The sequence below is a fragment of the Daucus carota genome, chromosome 3 (genome assembly GCF_001625215.2).
Source record: "Daucus carota subsp. sativus chromosome 3, DH1 v3.0, whole genome shotgun sequence".
Lineage (NCBI taxonomy): Eukaryota > Viridiplantae > Streptophyta > Magnoliopsida > Apiales > Apiaceae > Daucus > Daucus carota.
In genome coordinates this window covers 49,878,048-49,895,356 of record NC_030383.2, presented here as the reverse complement: position 1 = coordinate 49,895,356, position 17,309 = coordinate 49,878,048, and the positions used below count along the sequence as shown (strand labels likewise).

The window sequence follows — 17,309 nt, the reverse complement described above, 5'->3', positions numbered from 1 at the left end:
TAAATATAAAATTTTATAAAGCATCAATAATTATTTGATCAAATGAAGTATTCAACCTATATACCTTAATTCAATTAAAATTTTAACTCCTAAATACTATATGTTGGAGCACTCATTGACATCACTGATCTTATACTATATTCTAAAGGTTTAAATATTTGAGATAAAGGAAAAAGAGGGTTGAAAAGTGACTAAAGTTGCATGGAGCAGAACTGAGCAAGTACACAACAAACACAATGACAAAAGCACAACTCTTCCTCCCACGATAAGCTCCTACTATAACAGTTACACATAAGCAGAAAGTTCACATCATTGTCGTATATAGGATTGATTCTGAAGTGGAGTGATATATGAGCGAGAATACTAATAAATGGACACTTATTTGTGTGTAAAGCAGAGGGCACCATTAAAGCCTCTACAATATGCTGATACATGATTATTATTTTTGTCCATCTAGTCAGCCTTGTTAAAAATCTGTATATACTATTTTAGTCTCTCTTTATTTAAGCTCCTGAACACAATGACGACGCTTTGCTCATAGCCTCATAAGCCCATCTCAAAACCGTCCTCTGCAAATCCTAATCATTTGTGAACATATCGGAAGAACCATAGTTTCTGGAAGAAGAGCTATAGGGCCATGAAATTTTCTCTATACTATTTGTACTTTGGTGTACAAGGTTTGAAATCTGAATGGGCCTGAGATGAAAAGGAGCTGGTTTATATTTGATTACACCAAGTGTTAGAAACTCAACGTGGATGTGTGTGGTTTATATAAGTAAAATTGAAAGACAAGAAGGCTGTGAGCAAAGACTCATTTTCTGTATATAACTTGGGGAAAGAATACAACGTACAAATGAATGATCAGGATAGATAAGAACTAACTACTGCAGACTAAAACTATTTAAAAGCCCATCACCTAAGGTGATGACTAAAAACTAGGAGCACCTCCTGATATATCTCCACGACTAACCTATCCAAACTTAACTACTGAAGACCTATTCTCACTGCAAGCAACACACGTTACAGAAACTTATTCAAATAAAACCAAAACATTATCTAAATAAATCTAAATAAATAATTAAACATAGGAATATAGAATTAAACTCCAACAATCTCCCCCTTAATTCTATATTATCTATCAATTCTTCAGCTACCCGTATGGCATGCCTTGAACTGAAACGGCTTCTTCATGCCCGTATGGCAAATACATTGATCCAGCCCGTGTGGCCTTTCTGTGCCCATATGGCACCACTGATCACAGCTCCTTTTGGCTTCCTTGTTTGCCCCTCTGGCAATTTATTTCCTGCCCATATGGCATCCCTTTCACAGCCCTTATGGCTATTATTCACAAGCCCGTATGGCTTGTCTTTGTTGGCCCATATGGCCTCTACAGCAATGCTGGTTCGTCGTCATGAAGCTGTGCTAGATTTGCTTCTTGACAGCGTTCTTTCTTTCGTCGAGGTTTGTCACACTCTGAGGCGAAGTGACCATAAATGTTGCAATTGAAACATTTTATCTTGCTCTTGTCCAGTCTGCCCTTCCATTTCTTAGCTAAGAGAAGTTGTTGTTGCTCACTTTGCTCACTCCTACCTTTCATTCTTTCTTCATGGGCCTTGAGACGTCCCACCAGTTCCTCAACTGACATGGCTTTAACATCTCCAAATTGTTCAATGTTTGAAGCTATTTGGAGGAACTTATCAGGCACAGCACGTAGAATCTTCCTTACAACACTGGACTCTTCAATAGCCTCTCCAAGAACTCGAATGTTAGTCACAATGCCACTCAGTTTCAAGCAGAAATCTTCTATCTTCTCTGAGTCTTTCATCATGAGAGACTCGAATTCTCCCTTTAATGTCTACACCCTAGCCTCCTGTACTCGTTCCACCCCCATACACATTGTCTTGATTGCCTCCCAAGCCACCTTAGCCGTTTTCTTACCGGACAGAGTTAACATAAACTCCTCTGGAATGCCTTGATAAATTGCTGCCAGCGCCATTTTATCCATCCGTTTTTCAACGTTCACCTCCGGGTCACTAGGCTCCACAGCCTCCCAAACTCCCTGAGCTTCCATGAAGACCTGCATCTTCATTGACCACGCCGTGTAGTTGGATTTTGACAACATTGGATAATTTATACTCACTGTTCCCTCCTTGATTTTTGATGTCTCCATAGTCATCAACCTCGGCATATATTTTGGCATAAACAACCTGGCTCTGATACCAAGTGTTAGAAACTCAACGTGGATGTGTGTGGTTTATATAAGTAAAATTGAAAGACAAGAAGGCTGTGAGCAAAGACTCATTTTCTGTATATAACTTGGGGAAAGAATACAACGTACAAATGAATGATCAGGATAGATAAGAACTAACTACTGCAGACTAAAACTATTTAAAAGCCCATCACCTAAGGTGATGACTAAAAACTAGGAGCACCTCCTGATATATCTCCACGACTAACCTATCCAAACTTAACTACTGAAGACCTATTCTCACTGCAAGCAACACACGTTACAGAAACTTATTCAAATAAAACCAAAACATTATCTAAATAAATCTAAATAAATAATTAAACATAGGAATATAGAATTAAACTCCAACACCAAGTAGTCAACAAAAATTGCAACAACTTCGTTAATACAAATAGGTCTACAACAATTAACAAAGATTTGTACCTGCAATTATCAATTACTCGCTCCGTCCAGACATGCCGGTCTTTTTCATTTGCCGTAGTCAAATTATAATTCAAAATTATTATTTTATAATTTTAGAAAACTGAAACTATATTATAATATAAACACAAGACATTTCATAATAATATAAGTTTTGCATTTTCTAGTTATATAATATATAATATTATAAAGCAAATTTGGTGGGTAGTGAAAAAAATCAAACAAAATTAATATTTTGAAATAGAAGGAATTGACTTACGCATTCACTCTTGATCTTTGACCAGATCTCCTACCTCAATGATTCATTATCATGCAAGCATTAGCACAACATATATCTAAGCAGAGTAACAAAAGCATGTAAACAATAGTCAGGAGCTCACCAAGACATTTCAGCTTCTCTCGCAGCAGGGGAATCTTACTTAGATGTAGAACTGGCGCGGTTCAACCATTTGCCTCCCTGGATCAGTCACGGATCAGTCACGTATCCAACACTGTTAAAGAGGGCCCAAAAACTCATAAAAGTGAATTATTACCTTTTGAAAAAATGCAGAGCTGAAATTTTCAGCGTTTAAATTGGCAGATGTCAGTATAAGCACTATAAGCGTGAAATGGCTGCCTGGTGACAACTCTTTTAAGGATCTTAGAGAGCATTTCTGTGATTAATGAACTTTTACCTACTTCATCCATTACAACACCGCAATATCTGAAGCAACAGTAAACTCTATATGCATTATAACCACCTACAATAAGCAAACAGATAATATCTGTGCAATCATAAAATCCAACTTCACAACTAACATTTGTCAAAATCGAAAGACAAAAGCCTATAACGGAAAACAATTAATAAGCTCAGAAAATAAAGAGCTAATCAGCTTTAAATAAAAACAAAAATCAGCAAAGCATAATTTGCCTGGGGAAAAAAAATCAGATGGAGAGTTTAGAGAAATGCCATGTCAAAAGTCATAAAAAAGTAACATATGAAACAAACATGCTAATGTTGTTTTGATCGAGCCCTATGTTAGAGGGTAAATCTTTATTTAGAAAGCTTGATAGATTAACACGGCAATAAGCTATAATTCACACAGAAAGTCATACCTGCACATTTTTTCGCATATTTGAATCCTAGAAAGACCCACCTGTAGACAGTTTTCGTAATCCATTCTCTTACTCAATGCAAGTACACCCAGAAGACAATTCAACAGAAGTCACAGACAGTGCATTCATCAGTCAGAGCTTGGTTAGGGAGTAAAAATGATCTCTGATGAGAATTTCTTAGGTCTTCTAATAATTTATCGTCATTATCATATTTTTTGTGGCAAAGTAGCATCTTCAAAAAACAACTGCATAGCATTATTTTTGACGTATGCTGATGCCTCAGAACCACCATGACCGTCAAACACAGTATAAGGGAGTTGATAGTGGACTCATATTGTAGGATCCCAACTGGGCCGACTAATCATCAACACAGAACGAATGCTTGGAACATTCTCTAAAGCAGCAGCAGGTTCCAATGACGTAGCTTGAATAGTGGTTGAACACCTCACAACCATTTTTAAAACAAAGAAGATTAGTATCAGAAAGTTAATATAAAACATGGCAACCATGAACCATTGTTCGGACTCTTATGTAAGTTTAGCAGGCTAATATCGCGACGTCATACAGATAAGCGAAACAGGCATGGCAAACAAAATATGATTCCCTAACGCTGTTAATTGAAAAACCTGCTAAAGCATTTCAATTCATTCAAGGCTATTAACACAAATGATATTCCATGGGAAAAAAAGTATTAAATACTCACCCAAAGAGAGAAAGATGCATCAGAACTGATGATTTGCCTTCGATCAACGTCATCTCCCCCTTCACCATAATCCTTTTTCAGCAGTGGTTCGCCTTTGTCTTTTGGAGACCTAAAACCAAGCTTTCTCTTCCTCCATCGCTTGGAATGGTGCACAATAGTCTCAGAGGCAGATGCAACAAAATCCTTATTGTATGAGTAAGTTAAATCTGATTTGCGGTTGCTGTAATAAACCTATCCCTCATCCTCGCGATTGCTCCTGACGCTTGAGTTAATTGCTTGTCCTGCATAATTTTCGTAAGCCAATGTGTCATAATTAAACGAAGTCCTAACATTAGAATCCTCCGTCTCATTTGATTCTCATTCCTCAAATTTTTCAAGTGAGTCTAAATCAAAGGGGTATGTATAATCACCCTCCTCAGCTATCAATCTCAAAATAATCCAAGTTCTCGAAAACAAATAAAAGGCCAAACATAAATGCACATACATATGTACTATCAGTCTATCACAGGCAATAAAAAAGATGATCAAAATTCAAAATAGGTCACATTAAGAAGAGCAAAAGAGATGCCCCAAAGATGAAACACAATAACAAAAGAATCATGCACACAAAAATTCATGATATGAGAAAGAAAGGGAAACCTGGGAACGACGCATAAAAAGAAGCTAGGGGGTCTAAGCCCAAATCATGTGATTTTATCATGGAATACAAAGAGGCTGCGGTAACAGAAAACACGATGAATGATGGCATTTCATGGTTGCCAGGGGGTTTATAGGTTATCTCACATTCAATTTCATGTATAAGTGGAGTAGAAGATTTGAGCAGTTTCACTCATTTCACTATTTCAGTAGACGAAGAGGAGAGAGACACTGAGACTGGAACTAGAGATAGGAGCGAAGAGGTTTTACCGGGAGCCAGGTCTGGATGCAGGTCTGGATGGGTAAATAAGTCTTTTTCATAATAAATAATTTGTTTGGAGCTGGTTTGGAGGGGTGATTATGTCTTTTCATGATGAATAAATTTGCTCAGGTGAAAAACCTGTTCTGATATAATAGATATCATAGATAGATTATTGAATAAAACAGAATAAAAAAGATATACGTACTTGTCATTGTTTATGTTAGTATTTTTTGTATACTTAATAGATTAATAGATATGTTGGTTATAATGGCTGATAATTTTATTCGAGATTAGAGTAATTGATCAGTACTCTTATTTAAAGGGTTATAAAGGTTTAATTAGTTATTAGTGATTTATGTGATATATATTATGTGATATGTATATGTGTATAAAAGTATAGTATGTGGGTAAGTATCGAAAGGTAGTTAATAAATAGAGTAAGATGTTCTAATGTCGAATGTTAATGAGGGTACTGTAATAGTGTTTCTCGTGATTATAGATACGAGCAAAGCAAAGGTACCCGGAGGTGGTAAAGGAAAGGAAATTAAAGTCGAGGACTAGTTGCACAGGAAACTTATCATTCAGGCAGGTAGCCCCCTATGAACCTTTAACATTTTGTTGAAATATAATAGAATGTTAAATAATGCTTATTATTCCTGTGATACTATTATTGATAATACTTATGATCTTCCCCAAATGTGTCATTTGGAGCCTTTGAAGATGAAATTTTTTTTTTAAAACTTTTTAAAAGTAAAGTTGGAGCAATGACGGGATGTTTCTTAAATTATTATCTTCATATATTGATTTGTAAATGAAAATTGTATGAATGTTTAAGATAGTAAACGAAATTTTTGAAAAATAAATGTTTGAGAAAGAAGTGAATTCCTATTGAAATGGAAAAGTTTGAATTATTAAAATTTTCAAAAATGATTGGTCGAAAGAGACCGAGGCTGATCACCCATATGATCTAAAAATGTCAAGAAAGGATCCAATCATAATAATGTTTTCTTTAAAATTTCTTTGAAAATAAATTTTATTTGATGAAATTGTTTTTGAAGACTAAATTAAATATTTTTGGAACCCAAAATGATTTTCAGACCAGTTATTTTTCTTCTGAAACCTTGAAGTTAGCTAAGTTAGACAGACGTATTTCCTTACCTTGTTTGTCACTTAATAATACTAGTTGATGACCCGTGCCAAGCACGTGTTTAAATAAATTTTTAAAACTTATTATTTATTGGAATAAAATTCAATTTGTAAGTCATAATTGTTATATTCAATCTAATATGTAAACGTTATATATATATTATATTTGGAGTTCTTGTAAATATAACAGTGGTGTTGTAGTTGTTTGACAAACTAATATTGTAGTTTGACAAAGTTAATTAACTTTTCAAAACTAATTTTATATCAAATTGACGGATTACTTGTGTTTCGATTCTTTTATTATATGTTGCAATATGAACAATGACTTCATTGTCTTCGAGTTTATGTTTGTCAAGTCAGTGCTACCACCATCTTATTCATCTTTATCGCAATTTTCTGAAGAGCACGGAATGAATTAAAATTTATATTAATAATTTGTAATTGTTTTAGATTTATATATAATAGGTATGTGTAATGTTATTTAATTGTAATTGTTTTAGACTTATAGTAGGTATGTGTAATGTTGGTTGGTTGGAGTTCTTGCACATCTAGGAGTGGTAGTTGTTTGTACGAAAAATTAATATAGAAGTCGAAATTTTTTTTTAAGTTATATAACTTAAATATATTTTATAGATAAAATTCGCAATAGATAATGAAACAACAATAAAACAAAACAATAATAAAGTTTTTTTGCCTGTTTTTATTATTTTATGTTCTCATATCCACACAAAAACTCTGCAGACTCCCTATATTTATTTGATATGAATTTTATTGAGTTGATTCATATTTAATTGATAGAAATTCTACATGGTTAATGCCTATGTTAAATTGTTAGATAAATTTATAATTTTGTAATTAATTTGTGTTACATATATTTAATCCGTAATTGTTTTATAGTTAGAAAAGGTTAATTCTAATGTGGGTTGGAGTTCTTTTAGATGTAAGAGTATTAGTTGTTTGTATGACAAACTAATATAAAAGTCTGAAGGAATTTTTAAGTTAAATAACTTAAATATGTTTTATAAATAAAATCATTATTTAAATATTTAATTTATTTTATGTTCTCAGAGCCGCACAAAAGCTCTGTCGACTCCCTATATTTATTTGATAGAAATTTTATAGAGAATTCATATTTATGTGATAAGAATTTTATAGAGTTAATTTCTAAGTTAAATTGTTTCGGTTTTAAAAATTAAAATTTTTTAGTTATATTGGGATAGAATTCTGTATCATGAATAATCGACCGTTATGTAAAAAAGTCCTCATCAATATATATGTCTTATATCTTTTAATAGGAGTATAATACTTTTAAAAGGAGTTTAATAATGATATAATAATAATAATTAAATATAATATATGATGACCGAATTTTGGTACTCTAGTACTGATGTTCCACCGAAACGTGGTTTCGCTTATTAATAAAGGTTATTGATTCTTGAACCTTAGCTTTTTTTTTATAATTATATTGGTTACTTGTTGAGCATATTTAGCTCATGTTTTATTATCTAACCCTAACACCTAGGCGTGAAGATAGTGCGGACCAAGTTTTCTGTCAGAAAGAATAGTTCATATCGTTATAGGCTTGGTTATGTTTTTGGTACATCGTCTAGATGTTGTGTAAAAGCAGTAGGTAGTGGAGTTGGAATTATGTAAGGATTAAATTACGTAAATTATCCAGGTTATAAGTGTCACTATAAATTAGAGCTATGTTTGTAACCTTCTTTTGAGTTGTAATAATATTTAGTTTTGTTTGTTTCATATCATAATCTGTGATAAATCACAGGTAAGTTGGGGTCAAAATATTATATTTAAATTTTGCATGATTTTCCGCTTATGTGACTGCCCAATCTAGGCCTCGGATTTGGAAGGTGTCACAAGTTGGTATCGGAATCACATGTTTTGATCACAGAAACAAGCCAGGGTTAATCAAATAGATGGGATTGATAGAGTATGGCTAATATAAAAGAAACTCATATATAGTTGGTTGGATTATCAGATATAGTCTGGACAGTTAGGGAAATAAGTTTGGAGTGACGATAGATTTAAGATAACCCTTTTATTATATATTGTATTTTGCAGTTTGCTATGGATAACGATGGAAGGCCTCAGACACCACCCCCACCAGCCTCTGACAATTCTGAGTTTGGGTTTGGTATTGAGGTAGATGATGCTAGTGAGAGTTCACATGTACCGAGGATGTTTGTTTCTGAGTCTGCCCATATTTCAGTCGGACCCTCAGATCTACTTATGCCCATACTCGAGTCTTCAGGCATATTCTTTATCCCTCAAAATCAAGCATGTGCAAACAATATGTAATTTTAAGACAAACCAAGGTACCAGTAGGATCCCACTGCACTGTATTTACTTGACCCTGAGTAGCAAGAAAATAGAAAAGAATTGCATAATAATTCTGACACAAGAATGGCCTCTCATTATTTTACCAGATCGGATAGAAATCCAAAAAGTAGTTAAAAAAAAAAATTACGGCTTTTTAGCATGTAAGTTTTCATGAACCAATAATCCTAATATCCTATCAGGGTTTATTTGCAGTTAAGGACAGATAGTAGTTGCTAAAATATTGTGAAAAATTAGAAGTTGAATAAAACAAACATGAATCCAGATGTTTTGTCGACCTTTGGGTTCTTACCTGGAATGGAAGTTGCCGCATTTGCTGTGTCACAATGTTTAGCTCTTGATTCAAATTGCATTTCTCCAGTTGCGATCATGTTATTCAGTGGTCTGGGCACTGAATGATCTTTTTGAGAAGCTAGATTGTGCTACGTCCCCTGAAACTGCAACTTCTAAAAATTCCTTTAAAAGTAAGCGTGTATACTGTATACAAATACAAAGTTCAATGGTCGCAATATAAACAAGCCAAAAATAGATAACCAATATTTACTGAAACATAATAATTACAAATTTCTACTGATCACAAACTTGTCTCTGACTTATTCTTGATGAACATTCGCTTCCATTCAAGGATAGGTCATGGTTTGTATCAATCCCGCAGCTTCCACGAGCGGCCGCTCCTTGTTTCTAATGCCGGCAGCCCCTCATTGTCTAGGACCAAGGTCTCTTTGCGATCCTCCTTCTTAATACCCATAGCCCCAAACTTAACGTTTGCATAAAGAAAATAAGGATCTATGCAGAGCATGTGAAAAGATAGATCACAGATATTGCAGTGATAGAACCAAGTGTTTGTGTCGATTACTTGTGAGCAAAATTCACATTCGAAATCCTGGGGATGGTCTTCTACGTCGTCCTCAATCGAAAGAATTAAACGGAGTGGGTGAGGATCCCATCTATGTGGAACTGTACGTGGCTTCAGAGCACAGGACGAATGTAAATTGAAATCACAAATTTCACACCCATACACGATAATCGACCAACCCCAACATTCAGAAGAACATGCCTTACAAACTGCTCCACCTCCAGAACTACGTTGTTTAAGGGGGTGATGATGCGTTATATGTTTGATTTTTTCTGGTAGAGATACGCACCCGACATCGTAGTCGTAGCTCTCGCCTTCTGGTCTAAACGTGAAGCCGTTGCTAAGAACGTAGCAATTCTCGCAACATTCTAGTATATTGCTCAAGGCACGCCTTTTATGTACCTTCAACTTGCCCAACTTGGAATGATTCATCTCCTGAGGAATCAGTGCACAATATCTGTGGAGAGCATAACTGCACTGATTGCATTTATATAACACATTGGCATCGTCCGAAGAGGATGAGATAGGTTTTGTGCAACCGTCACATAGGATCGGTCCAACTGATTCTTGGTTTGAATCATCCATAGTAATAGCAGAAGCACTTTTGTGTTCGAGTGCCAGTGGATGGTCATGATCCCAATGATTGATAAGAATTGGTGGGGACACCGAGATATTCACTGAGAGAGAAATCATATCCTTGATACATTTTTGCTTCATGTAATTCAGTGACTGCTCATCATCTGCTGGGACGTGCATTAGCTCTGCATCATCATCAGCACCTTCGTGTCTGCCATGTGTGACGATAAATGATCACTCATAAATACATGTACAAAGAAAGTTTTATAGTAAAATCGGTGGTTTAAATATTAAATACATTAGTAGCAAACACAAAACATGAAGCCAAAAACAAAACATTATAAATTAGTGATCACTAACCTCAAAACTGGAGTCTTTGATAAAGCACAGTGGATATGTGCAAAGAACCTGCAGTTAGCACAATAGAAGAGCCAGTGGCTTGGATCCACTTCTACCTTGCAGATTTTGCAGAACTGTTGGAATTGACAGTAAATATCTGGCAGAGAATCAGATAGCCAAAGAGGATGTTTATGATGAACTAATATATTAAGCCGTGGTAAACTACCACAGGTTTTATGGATCCAAAATGGACATATGTCGCACATATAAGAAGAATCTGTGGCCACCTTGTTACAAGCATCACACTCAAATGTGGCACATCTCTCCACTACGCGTAGTTGGTGTGGGTGACTCCAGTGTCGAATTTTCCTTTCTTCTTGGGAAGGTGTAACCGCGCATCTGAGGCAGAGCTTGAACTCGCATTTTTCAGTACAACAGTAAAAGAATGAGTAGTGACCTATAGCCGTGGAGCAAACATTACACTTGTCCCACTCAATACCAAAGTGTAGTGGATTAGTAGTAAGATTATGTTCGTGACTTGGGTGCATAAATCTGATGGATAAGTCTGTACAGTTTTTGTGGAAAAAACAACGAGCACAATCTGCATCTTTTTCTTTAGCATTGATAGTAGTTTCATCAGTGTTGAACTCACAGGTGTAAACAGAGGATTTACATAGGATGGCTTTATTGCAGTGAAGACAGACGAAATCGCCATTTGGATGATAATTCTCCTTTAGGGTCAGTGCATGCCTGTGGCTGTTACAATGCTGAATTTCTTTATTGGCCATGTAATTTGGTACTTTAACCTGGTGTACAAACAAAGGAGAGCTGGGAGTTTATTGGACAGGTTCCATGAACCAAACGACATAAACAGTAAACATATAATTCGTAAGGAAAATGTTAGGTGCCCTGAAATATTATTTCAAATTTTTTTCCCAAATGATGTGTCGAAATTTGATTGGTTGCATTCACACTAATGATAATGAGACCTGTATACACCAATCACCGAATCACGATTTTCACTTGTCTACCACATGTAGCGAAATTTGGGAAAAACGCCATCACAATTCACAATTTTCCACTTGTCTACGGCATCATTTTGTAAGAAAATTTGTGGAAATTTTTTTAGGTGCGTAGGTGGCCGGCCGGTTGCAGAGAGTGGGTGCCTCGGTGGGTGGTAATTTGTTGCGTGGAGTGTAAAAGAGGGATAAAATAATTTTAATTATTTAGTGATTATATTCAACTAATTAAGGATTGTTTTTAGTTTCGAGACTTATATTATTTATATTTATATAAGAATAAATTATGATATATGAAATGACAAAAATAATTAATATCCCCTCTTTGCTAGTTTTAATATATTTTAAATCAAATTGACCCTACTTTCACCAAATTTTGCAATAAAAAATTATATAACTCTAATAATCTTTTTTTTGAGCAAAATATAACCCTAATAATCTCAAAAATGCATTCTAAAGTAAATCCTGTATATTCTTTAAAATATAACAATTTTTTTGAATTTTTTGAATTATATAATATGTGCAAATTACAGTATTTCAATTAATTTGACTAGAAAGAAGTTGTAATTTAATTTAAACTCATGGAGTATAAAATATGTACCTTGTAAGGAAGGCTGATCAACGTAATTGGTGAGTTGTTTTTCCCAGTAGGATTTGCATGTGAAACCTTCAGTGCCGTTGGGAGAGAATTGATACGGTGACTCTCTTGAAGTTGGATCAGAACTTATGAAGTGGATGCGTACATGATGGTAATTAGTAGCCGTTATCTATCATGTATTTAACAGATAAAGTTTTAAATGTTCTGATTTGATACTATATCTCAACGTCAAGCAAGAAAAGAAGTCACCAAGAACACTCATACGAAAAGTAGAAATGAAAAGAGAAATTGAGAAAGTTAAAGCTCTGGTGATTTATTGATTCTAATCTTTTGTCTCTTCATCTTACATGTTCTGCACGTCCGTGGGAACGCTGACTTTAAATTCTTTGTCTCGTCAAGTGTTGGTCATACATAATTTTTTGGGTGCAAGTACTATTTTTGTGCTTCTGTCGTGGAGCCTTAATTTTTGGGTGGTGATTTATGCACACCTTATATTTATTTATGCGCACACTCTCTCTTCTTTTGATCATGTTGCCCCTAATTTTTTTAGCAGTGTTTTTTATTATTTATTCAATTTATTATCTTCCTTAATATTCATAGTTGCATAAATCAGCACCAAAAAAAACCTTTATTAATGCATTCGACCAAAAAAAATGTTAATGTTGGTCACTAGAGACTTATCAAAAGACATCGCAGGCTCCAGAACTTAGAGTCATTTTGCTTCATGTTCAACACGCTATCAGATTGCAAATTCAATCATGCAATTCATCTGTTATCTCACTCCTCCAACCTGCACCAGAAACTTATGAATTGTTCGATGACATTATCCTGCTTAGATGGAGAAATAGTCTATCAAGGACCTTGAGAAAATATGCTAGAGTTCTTTGAGTTTGAGGGATTCAAATGTCCTGAAAGTGAACAATTATTTGATTTAACTCCAACAATTCTCCATCAATAATATGAGACTGAAAGTTTTCTTGTTTAGGACTCTCGGGTTTAACTTGACGACGAAACGGGAGGACAATAGAAGAGAGGGGATACTAAGAAAACATTTTAAGACTGGCAACTATGAATATTAAGAAAGATAATAAATTGAGTAAATAGAAAAACAAAACACTTCTAAAAGGATTATGGACAACTTGGTCCAAAAAAGAAAGAGGTGTGCATAAATCAGCCCCCTAATTTTTTAATAAAAATTAAACTGGCTTAAAAATATATCCAGGATAAGGAAGTATTTGTTTTGGATTTGGATCCGGATCTAGATATCTTTTTTGGACCCGAAGGAGTTTGGATTTGGATCTGAATCTTAGGTGTCCCGAACCGAAACCCAAGACCCGATTCGAATCCAAAACCTGATAAAAAATCACACACACATATTTATATAAATATTAATAAATATATTTATAAATTTATATTCATATATTCATATATTCATATAAGTATTATATATAACTTATATACTATTTAAATGTTATTGTATAATTTTATTACTTAAATCATGAAGTTGACATTTGGGGCATTATGTAGTCAAATTGTGATTCTAGCGCCTTTTCTCATAAATTCAACGTGTATTCTTCTTTGTTACAATACCTCAACATCAAGCAAAGAAGAGCACAACAAATAATGTGCTCAATAATGTGCACATATATATATTATCCAACATCGTGACGAAGAGGAGGAAGATTTACTCAATAATGTGCACATATATTATCCAAGCGGATTCTGATTTTTGAAACTGCAATTATAAAGCAAACATGAATCCAGATATATTTCAAATAAAATAGTTTCGAATTTCTACTAACAGTAGTTTTGCTGTCACAAACTTGTCTCTAACTTATTCTTGATGAACATTTATAATAGCTTCCACCAGCGGCCGCTCCTAGTTTCGAATACCGGTCGCCCCTTCTTGTTTAGGACCAAGGTCATGTTGCGATCCTCCTTCTTAATACCCGTAGCCCCAAACTTAACGTTTGCATAAAGAAAATAAGGATCTATGCAGAGCATGTGAAAAGATAGATCACAAATATTGCAGTGATAGAACCAAGTGTTTGTGTCGATTACTTGTGAGCAAAATTCACATTCGAAATCCTGGGGATGGTCTTCTACGTCGTCCTCAATCGAAAGAATTAAACGGAGTGGGTGAGGATCCCATCTGTGTGGAACTGTACGTGGCTTCAGAGCACAGGACGAATGTAAATTGAAATCACAAATTTCACACCCATACACGATAATCAACCAACCCCAACATTCAGAAGAACATGCCTTACAAACTGCTCCACCTCCAGAACTACGTTGTTTAAGGGGGTGATGATGCGTTATATGTTTGATTTTTTCTGGTAGAGATACGCACCCGACATCGTAGTCGTAGCTCTCGCCTTCTGGTCTAAACGTGAAGCCGTTGCTAAGAACGTAGCAATTCTCGCAACATTCTAGTATATTGCTCAAGGCACGCCTTTTATGTACCTTCAACTTGCCCAACTTGGAATGATTCATCTCCTGAGGAATCAGTGCACAATATCTGTGGAGAGCATAACTGCACTGATTGCATTTATATAACACATTGGCATCGTCCGAAGAGGATGAGATAGGTTTTGTGCAACCGTCACATAGGATCGGTCCAACTGATGATGATTCTTGGTTTGAATCATCCATAGTAATAACAGAAGCACTTTTGTGTTCGAGTGCCAGTGGATGCTCATGAGCCCAATGATTGATAAGAATTGGTGGGGACACTGAGATATCCACTGAGAGAGAAATCATATCCTTGATACATTTTTGCTTCATGCAATTCAGTGACGGCTCATCAGCTGCTGGGACGGTCATTAGCTTTGCATCATCATTAGCACCTTCGTCTCTGCCAGTGTAAGTGTGTAACCATGAATATCACTCACAAATACATGTACAAAAAAAGTTTTACCCTAAAAATTTTAACGGAATTTAGGGGGTGTTTGGATTGTGGGTGGGAAGGATAATGAGAATCGACAATGAGAATGAGGAGGTATAGGAATGGGTTATCTCAAGGAGTGTGTTGGGAATGATTTACCATTAAGTGGGAAATGAAGTTCTCATTCCACACAAATCAAATTGTTAATTCAAACACCAACACATGGGTTTGAGGTTCTCGGCTCATTAACCATAAATCAAACGCTAATCAGGATAAATTTATAACTAGTGTTCTGCTTAAGGTTAGGCGGCTAGCAGGAAACTGATCATGCAAATCTTTATATGTGTGTGTGCAGTTGCAAAGCCGTGAATATATGGAGTCTGTCGAAGGTGATAAAAGACACAACCCTCGTTTAGCAATTGTTTACCACAAAACAATGTTTAGAAAACAAGAGCCACGGTTTTTAATTGATCCGATAGTACTAGTCTTCTCACAAGCATAGAATATAAACTGATTTAAATCAAGGGGTTTAAGAGCATTTCCAATGGTGCTCCTACATCATTCCTTAAAATAATATAAACAAAGCTCCTAGCGAGTATATTAGAAAACGTGAGAACTCCAATGTTATTCTTTATACTTAGCTCTTTATTCACATTGTATATTTATTTTATAGGGTCGCGCTCAAGAGAAAACCAGTGCATAAAATAGAACCATAGAACCATTAAAGTTCTGCTGCAGAACCCTAAATTTTAAATAGATTTTTAGGATCTAAATCTAAATACTTGTTTTTTTTTCATGTTTTTACATCGTTGTGTGTGTTCAAAAATGATTTAAAAACACAATACATAGATATTGACATTTTTTGCATGTGAAGTTCTGCTGCAGAACTATAACTGAAACTAGAAATAAGGTAGGGTTCTATGGGTTCTCTCTCCAATGGTTTTCTCTTGAACATGACCCTTATTTTATATAAATGAGAGAGAAAAGTTAACAAAAAGAGAGAAGATTGGAGGATAATTAATATTATATTCATAAATTAACAATTAAGAGCTACTAGATGCTCTTTAAAAGATAGGAGATCAGAGAGTAGGCTCTAAATTTTAGAGAGCTTCTAAGAACCCACTAGAGTACTAATTCTTGACTTGCTCTTTAAATAATTTGTTTAAAGAGCCCATCAGAAATACTAAATATGAATACATTAGTAGCAAACACATAATATGAAGCCAAAAACAAAAATTATAAATTTTAGTCGTCACTAACCTCAAAACTGGAGTCTTTGATAAAGCACACTGGATATGTGCAAAAAACCTGCAGTTAGCACAATAGAAGAGCCAGTGGCTTGGATCCACTTCTACCTTGCAAATTTTGCAGAACTGTTGGGATTGACGGTAAATATCTGGCAGAGAATCAGATAGCCAAAGAGGATGTTTATGATGAACTAATATATTAAGCCGTGGTAAACTACCACAGCTTTTATGGATCCAAAATGGACATATGTCACACATATAAGAAGAATCTGTGGCCACCTTGTTACAAGCATCACACTCAAATGTGGCACATCTCTCCACTACGCGTAGTTGGTGTTGGTGACTCCAATGTCGAATTTTCCTTTCTTCTTGGGAAGGTGTAACCGCGCATCTGAGGCAGAGCCTGAATTCGCATTTTTCAGTACAACAGTAAAAGAATGGGTAGTGACCTATAGCCGTGGAGCAAACATTACACTTGTTCCCCTGAATCCAAATGTGTACTGGATTAGTCGTAAGAATATGTTCGTGACTTGGGTGCATAAATCTGATGGATAAGTCTGTACAGGTTTTGTGGACAAACAAACGAGCACAATCTGCATCTTTTTCTTTAGCATTGATAGTAGTTTCATCAGTGTTGAACTCACAGGTGTAAACAGAGGATTTACATAGGATGGCTTTATTGCAGTGACGACAGACGAAATCGCCATTTGGATGATAATTCTCCTTTAGGGTCAGTGGATGCCTGTGGCTGTTACAATGCTGAATTTCTTCGGCCATGTAATTTGGTACTTTAACCTGGTGTACAAACAAAGGAGAGTTGGGATCGAGTTGATTGGACAGGTTCGAAAAACATGTTGGGTATCCAAAAAAAATATTTTAACTTTTTTCCCAAATGATGTGTCAGAAGTCTGATGTGTCGAAGTCT

The 17,309-nt window shown here is 35.2% G+C and overlaps 1 protein-coding gene and 1 long non-coding RNA gene across 6 annotated transcripts; both read right to left on the bottom strand.

Moving 5' to 3' along the window:
• Window positions 1-344: 344 nt before the first annotated feature.
• LOC108215359 (uncharacterized) lies at window positions 345-5,402 on the bottom strand. 5 transcript variants are annotated; one of them, XR_010289970.1, is made up of 4 exons: window positions 5,106-5,402; window positions 3,202-4,747; window positions 2,672-3,125; window positions 345-696 (listed from the first exon to the last, which is right to left on the bottom strand). It is a non-coding gene; the product is annotated as an uncharacterized LOC108215359 (long non-coding RNA). The 5 variants fall into 5 exon arrangements; XR_010289972.1 differs by lacking the exon at window positions 345-696 and having other exon boundaries at window positions 2,286-3,125; window positions 3,202-3,408; window positions 3,764-4,747; window positions 5,106-5,400; XR_010289973.1 differs by lacking the exon at window positions 345-696 and having other exon boundaries at window positions 2,286-3,125; window positions 3,202-3,371; window positions 3,764-4,747; window positions 5,106-5,400.
• A 4,106-nt stretch (window positions 5,403-9,508) lies between these two features.
• LOC108212628 (uncharacterized) lies at window positions 9,509-17,161 on the bottom strand. The gene is made up of 4 exons (XM_064090100.1): window positions 16,398-17,161; window positions 14,717-15,107; window positions 10,658-11,442; window positions 9,509-10,508 (listed from the first exon to the last, which is right to left on the bottom strand). Exons 1-4 carry the CDS (start codon window positions 17,159-17,161, stop codon window positions 9,509-9,511), a joined length of 2,940 nt encoding a protein of 979 aa, XP_063946170.1.
• Between the last annotated feature and the right edge of the window lie 148 nt (window positions 17,162-17,309).